The 13,319-nt window shown below is 49.6% G+C and overlaps 2 protein-coding genes across 2 annotated transcripts; one reads left to right on the top strand and one right to left on the bottom strand.

Moving 5' to 3' along the window:
• Window positions 1-437: 437 nt before the first annotated feature.
• SPBR_04150 (serine palmitoyltransferase) lies at window positions 438-2,364 on the top strand (the record flags this gene model as incomplete). The annotated part of the gene is made up of 5 exons (XM_040762433.1): window positions 438-668; window positions 781-881; window positions 959-1,472; window positions 1,568-2,059; window positions 2,134-2,364. 5 exons carry the CDS (start codon window positions 438-440, stop codon window positions 2,362-2,364), a joined length of 1,569 nt encoding a protein of 522 aa, XP_040621473.1.
• A 942-nt stretch (window positions 2,365-3,306) lies between these two features.
• Window positions 3,307-9,254, bottom strand: SPBR_04029 (1,3-beta-glucan synthase; the record flags this gene model as incomplete). The annotated part of the gene is made up of 4 exons (XM_040762314.1): window positions 3,307-3,583; window positions 3,694-3,784; window positions 3,842-9,027; window positions 9,085-9,254. The coding sequence occupies 4 exons, from the start codon at window positions 9,252-9,254 to the stop codon at window positions 3,307-3,309; spliced, it is 5,724 nt and encodes a 1,907-aa protein (XP_040621472.1).
• Between the last annotated feature and the right edge of the window lie 4,065 nt (window positions 9,255-13,319).

The following is a 13,319-nucleotide window of genomic DNA, read 5'->3' as shown; positions in this document are numbered from 1 at the left end:
AAAAGGATGGCGTTTTAGTCACATGATCCGAGTTTTTTGTTGTACGATTATGGTTCATGGTGGAGACCTCATATACACGTGACATATCACCCGATGACATTTTTAAGGCAGTGTCAAATCTCCCATGCTCGCAATAGCCTAGCTGTTTGGGGATTAGCCCATATACAGCGGTGGTGATCGGCCTGGAACTGTTGCCCCTTAACGCCCCTGTAATTAGACGCGACCGCGTAAATCTTTTGTTCTTCCTCTGGCTTTGCCAACTCATGTACTACGTCCATTCACCCACCGTTGAACGGACAATTACCAGTACTTTTTCTTGTCTGCGACAATATCACAACCTTTTTTGTTTTGCTCGTCGCGCACGCTTACGTTATAAGTTCTTTCAAGTGCTGCAACTGCCTCTTATCCTCTTCCAATTGACAATACCAGGCTACGCAATGGACTTCTACGAACTTCCTGGCCAGATGACGGTCTGGCTTGATGCTGCATCCAACACTTTCCAGAGAGTTCCTGGGTCTGCTGTCCTGATCCGATACGTCCGCTCTAGCTACCAGAACGACCCCGTCCGCTCAGCTATTGAGCTAATTCTCGTCATTTTCTTTATACGCTATCTCCTGTCCCCTTCGTACTCGACCTCTAAGCAGAACTTTATCAAGCTTAGCGAAGAAGTAAGCACACCTTCGACTGGCGACGACAATTCCTTCCTTGTCAAACCATTGTGCCGTCCTCTCTCCCTCCCCGGCTACCTACACGCGCTGACCATTGCATAACTCTGTCTAGGAAATTGACGAACTTGTCGACGAATGGACGCCCGAACCTTTGGTCGCTCCTTTGACCCCTCTCGAGGAGATGGAGACAGAGTCTCTTCCTGTTGTTGTCGGGTAAGACATCTTTCGACGCGGCTGGCAGACTTCGTATCCCTCCGTGGTCCTATGCTGACTGGTTGCTTTACATTAAGTCCGACCGGCCCCAAGTGCAAACTGTCTAACGGACGCACGGTCGCCAACTTGGCTTCTTCCAACTTTTACAACTTCAATGCCAACGAGATCATCAAGGAGAAGGCCATCCAGACGCTTCGAACATATGGCGTGGGCCCCTGTGGCCCGCCACAGTTTTACGGCACCCAGGACGTTCACATGAAGACCGAGGCAGATATTGCTGCCTATCTTGGCACGGGCGGTTGTATTGTGTACGCCCAGGCCTTCTCGACCATTTCCAGCGTGATCCCGGCTTTCTGCAAACGTGGCGACGTCATTGTGGCCGACCGTGCTGTCAACTACGCCATCCGAAAGGGCCTGCAGATCTCCCGCAGTAACATTCGCTGGTACAATCACGGCGATATGGAAGACCTCGAATCCCAAATGAAGAAAATCACTCTGGAGCAGGCCCGCAAGAAGAAGCTGACACGCCGATTCATTGTGACGGAGGCTCTTTTCGAGAATATTGGAGATGCCACAGATCTTCCAAAGCTTGTAAGAAATTTTGCTCACCTTTGCACCCCTCTCAAATGATCTTGTGGTATTAATTGGCCGCTTAATCCGACTAACAACTTCGCTTTCATACATAGATTGAGCTCAAGGAGAAGTACAAGTTTCGCATCATCCTCGATGAAACTTGGTCTTTCGGGGTACTTGGCCGTACCGGTCGTGGTTTGACCGAAGCCCAAAATGTGGATCCCTCGCAGATCGACATGATTGTTGGGTCTTTGGCTGGGCCTCTTTGCGCTGGGGGTGGCTTTTGTGCTGGTGAAAGGGATGTTGTAGAGCACCAACGAATCACGGCTGCCGCATACACATACTCTGCGGCCCTGCCGGCACTTTTGGCCACAACTGCGAGCGAGTCCATCAGCCTGCTTCAATCTAGCCCCGAAATCTTGCAACAGTGCCGAGAAAATATCAAGGCAATGAAAGCGCAGCTTGATCCCCGGAGCGACTGGGTCACGTGCACAAGCGCCCCTGAAAATCCGGTCATGCTTCTAGTTCTGAAACCTGACGTTGTTCGGAGCAGGAGACTCACCGTGGAAGACCAGGAAAGACTGCTACAGGAGTGTGTGGAGGAGGTAAGTTACAATTCTTTGGCTCACTGGAAAGTATGGTATTGGGTTGAACTTCATTCAGAACGCTAACTTCTCAGTCGCTTACCAATGGTGTGTTGATTACAAGACTGAAGACCCAACCCATAACCAGTGGCATGACTTCGGCCGAGCTCACTGAGTGGCCCGTTTCGCCTGCGCTCAAGGTTTGTGTTACTTCAGGCTTGTCCAAGAAGGATATCGAGAAAGCTGGAGTGACGATTCGCCATGCTATCACTAAGGTTATGTCACGCAGAGCAAGCAGCAAACTTGGCCTGCCAGTCGCCGCGTAAGTTGCGGGCGGTAGAAATAGAATGAGGTCGGGCCAGCGCATACGCAACGTGTTGGTTGTGGTTATGCTCGCTGCGAATGTGGCGTTTTTATACTCCATGGGTGGAGAAGACGTTCAAACTGCTCGTTATTTTTACGTCGACCCATGAGCTGTAGTTTGTACTAATAAGGTTTCAATGCGTGGGTTGGGCATCGGCGTTGACTCGCCGGAGGTCACACTTTCATCACCCATTGCTGTTTTTTCTTCCATACATATATATACATAGATAGACTGGCAAGGTGCAAGACGGACAGCTCGCAACTTAATATCCAAAGCACGTTGCGAGTACAATTAATGTTAATATTCTGCACAAGATAAGCTTGTATACCGTGTGCTATTGACCACCTTTTAAAGACACATAATACTTTGTCCTGGTGGTCTTCTAATGGTACGTAAGTATTCTTGTCGAGTATAAGCAAGACCTGGTTTTTACTACGAAGCTATCGCGGTACCAACATATTAAACGAAAATTGGCAGAGCTCATTTTGTATTGTGGCTATGGTGCTTAAAGAGAGAAAAGTCTAAAATCCCGCGTACTATTATGCTGCATCTTCTCCATTGAAAAATACATTTGAGGTAAAACAGACGAGAAGACAAAGTTGAGCAGAAACGTGGACTTCAGAAAGCAGACGTAATGGAAAGAATGGAAAGAAGGACAAACAGTGTTTAAAAAACCATGTAAGAAACGACACAAAGCACAAGAGAGCAAACTTGACGAACGCCTCTGAGGCCCTTCAAAAGCAGAAAATACAACACGCGAAACAAAAAAAAACCACCGAAAAACGCAAATCTCAAAGTAGGACAGGAAAGCAGCCAAGCTTTAACAACATACTGACGATAGCCAGACTCTTTACACTTGCCAAATCGTATCTAAGCCCAAGCAGATTCAACGCAACTAGAATACTTAGAAAAGACGAATCTTAGCCCCGGCAGAAGCTGACGAAGCAGCAGAACCAGTGACAGTTGCCAGAGCGCCACTGTAGCCAGGCGCACCGGTGCCAGTCTGAGTATGACCCTCAGTATCGTTATTATTTTGGTTGTCAGGCTGCATGAGGTTTGTCGAGTTCAATTGTTTGGTGATGCTCGAGGGAATCTTATCACCGGCGACAATGGGGGCGACAATGAGAGCGACAAAGATAACAAACATCACGAAGTAAAGAATGGCGTATCGAATGACACGTCTTCTCCGGAGCTTCGATTGCTTCATAGAGTAGATAGGCGGGCGAATTTGCCGACTATTTCAATATTAGCATGACGTTTCAAAATGATGTGCATCTGTGACAAAACATACCTGGGTCGCAGCCAGAAGAGCATCATGGAATGCAGCTTGTCAATCTGAGGGACGAGGATGACAGGCAGCATAATGAACAAAAGAATGTGGCCTAGCACGAAGTCACCAGCAAACATGGAAAGTTCTGTGATCTTGCACAAGTACTCACGAGCGGGTTGAGACACGGAGTGCCAGCCCATGGAGTACCACTTGCCCGTCCAGAATGCGATGTTCGACTGGTCGCTCTTGAATTCTCTGGTCAGAGCAAGAGAGATAATCAGCTTCGTGATGAAACGCTGGATGGCAACGACGGTGATCATGCCCAAAAGTGTCCGGGCAAAGTTGAATCCTTCCAAAAAGAACATGACCTCGAAGAAGATCAACAACATGACCACCGCAACACCATGGGCAATAGCCGCCAATACACTACCAAATTTCTTGCAGCACATGCTCAGAATTGGGCCCATGCAACAGGCCATAGCAAACATAGCAGCGAGGGTGCCAGCATTGACAGCAATAGGCGCAAATGCCACGATGGCCACACGCAGGAGAGAAGCAGTAGCTTTCGCGTCTGGGTTGTGCTTCAAGACGCCTGTCTGTGCGTTGATATAAAGGTAAGGAATCAGACACACAACGACGAGCAGCAACGGGGTGAGGATCTCGCTGAAGAAAATGTTCGTGATTGCTGCGCGGGGAACGTCGGCGGACAATTTGCCAGACGGGTCGCCAGCTGTCTTCCTCTTGTAACCAGTAATGCGTGTACGTGACAAGCGGCTGTAGGCAATCCATGACGACGCATGAGAACGAGAGTTACCGCGGGACAACCAGCGAAGGAAATCGCGGTAGTCGATGAAGAAGTCGTTCCAGGCAAACTGATGCGGGTTGTACAAGAAGGGCGACACGATCAGCGCAAGTAATGAGATCCAGAAGTATGTCAGAGCTGCTTGCCAAATTGTGACAGTAGCAAATAGAAGCATCATCAACAGACGAGCGCCGAAGTAGATGGATGGTCCAGCAAACCGGCAGAAAAGCACACCGAATGGAATACGTGCAGTTGCAAAGCCTCGGCCAGTACCGATGTAACGGGCACCACCAAAGGACAAGTCCTGTTGAACAGAATTGGCGTAGATCTGGCAAACGAAGACCTCGAAAAATGGCGAGAAAGAGAAGAACTGCTTTAGGAAACGGGTCACAGCGCGCAAGACTCCACGCTCCGTTAGCTCCTGGACAATGAGAGGGACATAGGACAAGAAGAAGACAAAGAAAATCGACAGAATACAGCGATAAACCCAGTCGTCAAGGGCATCGGTGTTCTGGCAACCGGTGGGGAAGAGCGGATCGGTGATAGGCACGTTGGTGTTGTACTCGCAAGGGATCGTCTCGTGGCGCAGTGCACCAAGGTTGATCAGGCATATCATGAACATCTGAACCGACAGCATGATGAACATGTTGTTCAAGTGAAAGCCAGGGTGGGCGTAGTAGAAAGACAAGAACCGATCTAGCGGCAGTTGTGTACCGAGGTAGTAGTATTCGCGGGACAACATCTGCTCACCCATGCCAGTACCAATCTTCGTAGTGAAGTTCAGAATAGAACCAAAACCAAGGTCACGACCCTTGCCACACTGGTAGTACTCGCAGTGCTTGATGCGACCACCACGTAGAAGAGCGTTCATGCCGGCATAAATGTCTTCGTTGAGATGAAGACCTTTCTGGGCCTTTGAGACACCACCACGCGTAGTCATGAAGATGCCATTGAGAAAATCGGGATGACCGTAGTGCAGCTTGCCACCGATCTGAGCCAGTGTACGAGCGAAAAGCGTACCGAATGTTTGCTCCTTGCCAGCAGCGACATCACCAAGAATACCGATGTTCTCAGAGAAAATGTACTCGCGAGCACCGAGAATAGCGACCGGGGCAGCAACCGGGTTTTTAACACCAGGTGTATAGGGAGAAACATTTTCAGTCTTCATCTCTTCGAACTCGGCCAGTACACTGCGGATTTTGAGACACTCTTCGAGGTAATTGTCTTGGTTGGCATCGATCAGCTGAATATACTCGCCACGGTAGAAGATCAGAGAGTGGTTCTGGTTGTCTGATTTGCCATCGCCAAGAATAGGATTACCGGACAGCTGGATACGAAACTTCGGGCGACGCATGCCGTTTTCCATAATTTCCGAATGGCCGTCAACGAGAGCAGAGTAGAGGCGGGGTTCCTCGCCTTCGCCGACAGGCGGCTCCTCGTCAAGATATGCAATTTGAAGATCTGGGTAGGCGCGTAGTAGAAACTCGGCGTTCTCCATTTCTTCCTTCTTGAACTTGGCATAACGCTGCATAGAGACGATCAATTTGAACTTGCGGCGAGCCATGCGTTCAAGCTCACGCTCCAGCTTATCAGAGTTGCCACCAAACATTTGAACAACCTCTGGATTCTCTACACGGTAGAGAAGCTTGATAGCACGGCTGTAGTTCATGAAGCCAGAAACGGTGCGGTACAAAGTTTGTGTCCGAAGGGAGGCCCAAATGCGTGTGCGTAGGGTGTATTCTGGGGCGGATGACTTGAAACCAATGCAGTAAAACGGAAGATCATCTATCTTGCTCTTTGCGCTGTCCTTCTCGTTCTTCTCTTGGTCGCTGCCACCATTAAATTGAGACGTCTCGTCAGCAAGAATCTTCGTGTCCTTGACAAAGCAATCCCATTCGTGCGGGTGGAGTTGTTTTAGATATTCGAGCTGGGTGACTCGGGAATAAGGCTCGTCTTCGCGAATAATCTCACGCAACGACAGCAGAATCTTTTCACTGTAATGGGGGATGAGAACAGTGAAAGTCGGCATGTTATCAACAGGAAGCGGTTCAGGGATCGGAGTCGACAGCGATTGGGCGAAAAAGGAAATACGGCGCTCAGCCTCACTATGTGAGGGAAAGAACTCCGTCTTGAACGAATGATCCTCCTGTGACACGAAGAAAGTAGGCGCGCGCAAGGTCCGCTTGCCCTCCTGCTCTGAAGGAACCTGGTGGTACAGAAGCTTCTGAACGTGGTCGATAGCCAGCAAATGCTCGCGGTACATGGAGATAACAATGGCGTTCCAGATTTGAGAGATGAGAACCTTTGGCTTGTACTTGATTTCCATGTCGGTAGTAGCCAGGATCTTCGAGTAAATGCGCTTGGGCAGGCGGGAGAAGATGTTGCGCCAAGGTGTCCAGATCGATGAACCAAGATAGAAAGATCGGGCAATAGAAAAGGCCGTGTTGAACAGGACGTACCACAAGAACGTATCCAAAAAGAAAAAGATCAAGTTCGTGAAACCCATGAGCCCAAGCAAAATCTGAGGTTGGTATTTGCAGAGGTACTGTTTCAAAATTGTGTCTCCGAGGCAGCTGTCGACATTCATGATGGCAAGATAACGAATCGAATCACGGAATGCACGTGTAAGATACACGTAAGACTCGCCCATCTTGGCACCAAAAACACAGGCCCAGAGAAAATACGACAGAAGCATGTCGTTGCCCTTAAGGCGAGGGTAACTGGCGGTGAACGTTTGGCTGGCGACGTAACGACGCGAGTTTTTGGTCAAATAGCTACCAAAAAGGCCGCCAAGGGGCATAATCGCGAAAAAGAGAAACGTAATGACAGCAACAAAAAACTGAACAATGCCAAGAATAAGCGCTGGTTTGCTCTCCTGTTTCTTCGTATAGGCGGCCAGGTCTTTTTCGGGCATAAAGACGTAGACGCCGGGACCGAGGTTGATGATGAGAATTGCTATCAGGAAGAGCAGGCGTTTCGTCAAGTGTTGAGCGCCGGCCCAGCGACGAGGAACATAGGCCCACTCCGCAAGGGTAGCCAAGATCTGAATGAGCGAAGCGATTGCTCCTCCGAAACCAACAATTGACCACTGCGCAGAAGCAGGGGGCGACTGGTTCACTTGTTGTTCATACTTAGGGACAAGAAGAGTGGGAGCGTTGTGAGATGTGTAGAACCACCAACTAGTCAAGTGAATGATCCAGATGCGGTTAAAATTGACAAGAAGATGGAACCAAGACCGCGTCTCCTTGTATGTCTTGAAGAAGCACTTCTTCCAGACAACGTCTTGAAGCTTCAGGTAGCGCTCAGCAGGCGGAATGTCGACCAACTTCGTCTTGTCTTCGAAGACAATACGCTCAATGCCTTCGGGGTACCAGAACAGCTGGTTGCAGTCATCGTAGCCGATGATCTTATTGTGATCGCGCTCCCGACGAATATAGACTCCATTCAAAATCTCATATCCTTGGTCGCGGACGTAGTTATACAGCGGGGTAATGACGTTATTGAGGTATGTGAGCTCCTCCACAGGTTCCACCTGGTTTTGGCAGGCCGGTGAGTTGAGGTAGTCATCGGCACACTTGAATATGAAGCACAGGCATTCAGGCATAAACCGGACTTGGTTAGCTTCACCCCAGCACAGAAGGTACAGTGCGACCTGGCGAACACGGTCGTGCTGAGACATGCCGTTCATGCGCGTCTTCCAGCGGTATTCAGCTGCTTCAAGTGACTGGTCGCCTTCCAGGTCCTCAAGAACCTGGTCCTCATTCTCGGCATCTGCCTTCTTGTTCTTGCGCTTCTTGCGTTTAAGGCCTCGGCCTTTCATATTGGCAAAGCCAACGGCATCGTCGAGATCCAAGTGAGCGGCAAAGTACCACTTCCGGTAATTGGCATTTTCGCCACCAATGTAATCGGCATGAAGCGACAGCAGAGCCTGGTTGGGGGTCATGCGCGAGGCCCGCGAGTCCAGTAGAGTCATGAGATGGTCATACATGTTCCGCATGCTGTCGCGCTGGAAACCGAACTTGGCGGTCAGATCCATGAAGATGTCTTCAATCTCTTCCTTGGACAGAGGAATTTGAGCATCTGCAGTCCATGCAGGATAAGGTTCGCGCGAGCGCTGGCCTGCAGGAAGAACATTGCCGTAGTCCAGACCATAATTGGGAGTGGAGGCACCTGACGACCGGTTGTTTCCGTACGAAATCTGTGAGGACGGCGGGCGATAGCCGCGACCACCGGGAGGCATCTGGCCGTCATTGTAGCCGTTGAAACGCTCATCGCCACGGCCGTAGTAGTCCATGTCAGTGGCGCGGGCCATGTCCGAGCGCATCGTAAAGTCGCTGAAGGTCTCCGAATCCTCCTCGGATGCATGACGTTGGCCACCATGGGCCTGACCGCCGGACTGGTCGTAACCCTGGTCGTAATAGCCATTGTGTTGGCCGTGATGTTGGCCACCGTGTTGACCATTATCATAGTATTCGTCTTGGTAGTGGTCCTGGTTCTCGTAGTAGCCGCCATCCTGGTGGTATGGGTTACTGGCATCGGCATTGTAATAGCCCCTGAAAATACACGGGTCAGACTAGGTCATAGAGGAATGTAAGTTTTCGCAAACCTACGCTTCGTCGTAATAGCCATCATTGTTATGTTGACCATTGTGATCATAGGCGCCATGCTGATCGTGATACTGTTGTTCGTCCTGATAGTACGGCTCGGCATTGCCCTGGTGCTGGTGGTCTTGATGACCGTAGCCATGATCGTAGTCGTTATGACCTGCGTATTCAGCCATTTTACAATGCCCTGGGAAGGAAAACAAAGCCGGATTAGCAACAGTTTGGAGGAGTACTCGTCGACGCGAGATGCAAGACAGTAAAGTAGGATGTGAAATAAGAATCAAACTATGACCGCGGCTTACCTTATCAAGCGAACATGGGCAACGAAAGCTATTCAAGGATAAACCGGTGTTGCGGTCTGCAGAGCGATTCAGGAGAACAGGGCAAAGCGAGATGGGTAGCAGCGAGATGGGTGGTAGCTCCAGGCACCGATATCTGGAGAAAATATGACAAAAAACCGTAGCAGGCCGCTGCGATAAAGCGTAAAAGCTTGATGGTTGCTGGAGTTGCGATTGAAATGAGTGGCTGGCGTGCCGTTACAAACGAATGTGAAGTTGAGAAAAGCGATGAATGAGGGTGGCTGAAAGCTAACTAGGCAAGATCTTGGATCGTGACCTGCAACTGAGGCACAAAACACGTATGTGGTTGTCGGTGTTTGTCTGAAAAGTCACGGACGCGAACCAAAGGTGGAAGAAAACAGAAGGGGAAAAAAGAAGCAATAGCGAGAGACTGGAAAGAACAAGGAGGAGATATCGGCTGCGGTTGTCCAGGATCGCAGTTTGGAGCGTGACAGAGGCCACAGCGAGATGGCCGATGGCGGTTTAATCTGTACTGTCTTTTGGCTTTCGATAGTTGGAGGGACTCCAAGTGTCGCGATCCTCGATTTGACAGTGCAGAACGAGAGACTCGACAATGAAGAAAGAACAAGCAGCGGGAAATGCGAAAAAAAGGAACGTCCCCGTCGAGAGTTGGAGACGGCAAAGGAGCGAGTAACGAGAACAGGGAAAGACGACAAAGGAAAAGGGAAAAAGTGAGAAGAAAGAAAGAAAGGCAGGTCAAAGCAGGTGGCGCGCCAGGAATGAAGTAAAAGAAAGGGGAAAGGGGAGGGCGCAGCACCAAGGGGCAAACCCAGGGGTGGAGAAGCCCACCGAAGAGGGCTGGAGGACCCAGAAGAAAAAGTTGGACGTCGATTACGCTGTTGCAAAAACAGCCAGGGAGTGACGACGGAGCAATGGGCGATAGGGAACCGAAAGGGGGTTGGCAAAGTGGGCATGCGATCTTATGTTATTGGCTACTGTTCTCTGGGCGGGTAAAAGAAAGCAGGAAAGAAGGGCGGGCGATTTGGAGGCCCGCAAATGGTCTTCGCATAACCGGAATCTGCGAAGAAGCACTTTACGGGTGGGCAGTCTGGGAATAATCAAGGAGCGGCTGAAGTAATGAATTACGGGCAGTGAAGTATCTTACCAAGTCGTGCGCCGCTGCGTGTACCCTTCTGACACGGAGCGACGAAGACAGGCACGCAAGAAGGAATGGCCAAGGGAGACGACAATGGAAGAGCCAGCGTGAAGCTGTCGTCTGGCAGGCGCAATTCGACACGACAGGCTCAAAGTACATTCGTAGAGGAGCGAAAACAGAAAAGGGGGTAATACAAATCCAGTCACTAGGCTGCTAGGGCAGGAGGTCAGCTTAAAGAAGCTACGAATCTAAGTTTAGCAAGTCTTGAAACAGGGGGAGGCCGGACCGCCACACAGGCCGGAAAGACAGGAAATTGGGTGGGAGTCAAACTGTTATCTTACCAGGTTGTCAGTAGGCAGAAAACACGCCCGAGCCCACACACGTATTCGAAGTAGGAAACAGGGGCTAGTATTAATCCATAACAATACGACCCACATTGCTGTGATGGCTAAGGGATTCTTGATGTGTCTTACGATATACCGAGTAATGACGGAGTACAAGCAAGGTACTTTTCGAGAACTAGCACAAGCCGCTGGTAAAGCGTTGTAGAAGGTAGCTCAAAGGTATGCACGGTGCGCTCACATAAAATACGAACTGTGCCCCTGAACACCGAAACGCGTAAAGCAGAAGAGGCGGACAAAAATGTGTTCCCAACATCTCTGTTGCATGTGGGAATTATGACGCCGGCCAGCCAAAACACAGCACGCAAGTAAAGGCGAAAGTCGAAGGGGAAGGGACAGATATCTCGAAAGTATTACGAAATACTTCGTATGCCTTCCGCCACACATCATCACAGAAGGTAGAGAATCAGAGACACAAAATGGAATGAGACGGAATGACACCCATGCAACAACATGGCGTTGCATGTATTCCGTACAGGTTAATACGACTTGCATCTCACAGCTTACTCCAGACGATACGAGATGATATATACGGCGCCCTCTGTCTACCTACGCACCATAGCAATAAAACAACTATAGCCTGCCGAGCAAGCACGAGAAGACTTTTTCTTTGCACAGTAGCCACTCTGCCACTGTCGTCTCCATACTGAAGTATTCCGGGCGTCCACTGACATTCCATCGCCCCTCCTCTTTCTAATCTCACGCAGGCATGCAGGTACTAGCCTAGATTTTGCCACGCTCATCCACTCGAAGAGAAAGAGTGGTTCTACCAAGACGACGCACATTGCCCTTGGAGGAGAGGCAGCAAGACACACCAAAGACAACGGGGAATGGACCGAGAGTGTACGTTACACTGGGGATGAAACTCTGAAGTCGCTGGAATGCTTCCTTCCACAGTAGCGGACACAAGTAAATATGGCGCCAGACACAGAGGAAACCCGGATACGCCAGCCAATTCCGTTTATGCGCCGTGGCTCATCGAGATGCATCAAAGGCTAAGGTAGGAAACGATTATTCTGTAGAGGGTTCGCTTCAAAAAGGAAGTCGTTTGCCAAGCATCCGAACATCTTCCTCCCTCGGTATCCTGGTACCGGTCCGATTTTGCGCTTGACAATACTTTCTTTTCATTGCTGCTATGAAAGTAGTCATTAGTACTCCGTGCGGACCATTGCCTCGGGGCACACCTATAATCCCAAACGGTAGCACGAGTGATAAAAACTCACGCGTGCCGCGTATATCCAAACCGCAATTGTTTTCTTACATGGGATTCGTGGGCTTTCGATCAAAGCAAATTTTCAGCTCCACGCCTCTTGAGCTCCTGATTTTGTCTGGGCAACATTGGTCGGGGCACTATCATCGTCATTTTTCTCGTTTTCGGCCACTTCCTGTGTCGTTTCAGGTCTTTCTTGCCTGCGCTTGTTTTGTCTTGGGCGCTACGTCCATAATCATATCTATTTTTGTCCTGGGCAAGCCTCTCATCGACGCCATTTCGATCGCGCAGATCACTTACCACCATTTCAACTCAACTAAGAAGCGGCCTCGTCAATGGCACTCATCAGTTCCACAATTGATGCCTGGTCGTAATCGCGTCAGGGCATTTCTTTCTTTGGAAGTGTCCAAAATCTAGCAATTGTGTGGGGTCGCTCACTAATGACCTTTGATACCCCTTTAATATCCCGAAGAACAACAAAAGCAACCACAATGAACTAAAATGCCTGCGTATGATCCTGTCCATCTCGCACTGGTAGATGACGCCCTCATCGAATAGCGTCGCCTCCATATACAACATGGTTAGCACAGCTTGCCCAGACGTATTGTATGGGAAGCCGAGAAATCGGCCCACCCTCCAGGCCAAGATTACCATGGGCATCGTCGACGGTCTAATCACTTCACTACGTCGTACCTTACCTATAAATACCTGTAAAAATCGTTTTAGGTCAGAACTTTGCTATGTCAAAGAAGTCCCAGCCACCTTAGCCACCCTCTTCCGAGCATTTCTTTCCTCCCCCATTGAGTAAATGCTACAATCCCAATTAGAAATTATTATTTTCCATTACCGCCGTGCGACTGCCGTGACTAGTCAGATGGGGCTCCTTCGGGACATTCGGTAATGATGCTTGATCCTTGGAATCCAGAGTTAGGGAAGCTTTCAGAATTCATCCGGGGCAAACATATGAAACCCAAATAGAAGTGCTTTACCAAGGAAGTAGCTTTTCAATGCTCGGCGTGTGTAAGGGAAGGCAAAATACGCTTTTTTCATGCCGTCGCACCTGAACGCCAGGAACGCGTACTCAAAACCGTACCACGACACCAAAATCAAATGAAAAATAGTTGACGCCTTTAAATGATGCTCCATAACAACAATGCCCACAGTATTATTAACGC

Source organism: Sporothrix brasiliensis (assembly GCF_000820605.1).
Source record: "Sporothrix brasiliensis 5110 chromosome Unknown Cont16, whole genome shotgun sequence".
NCBI classification, from domain to species: Eukaryota; Fungi; Ascomycota; class Sordariomycetes; order Ophiostomatales; family Ophiostomataceae; genus Sporothrix; species Sporothrix brasiliensis.
The sequence above is the reverse complement of the archived record's forward strand: the minus strand, read 5'-3'. Positions and strand labels throughout refer to the sequence as shown.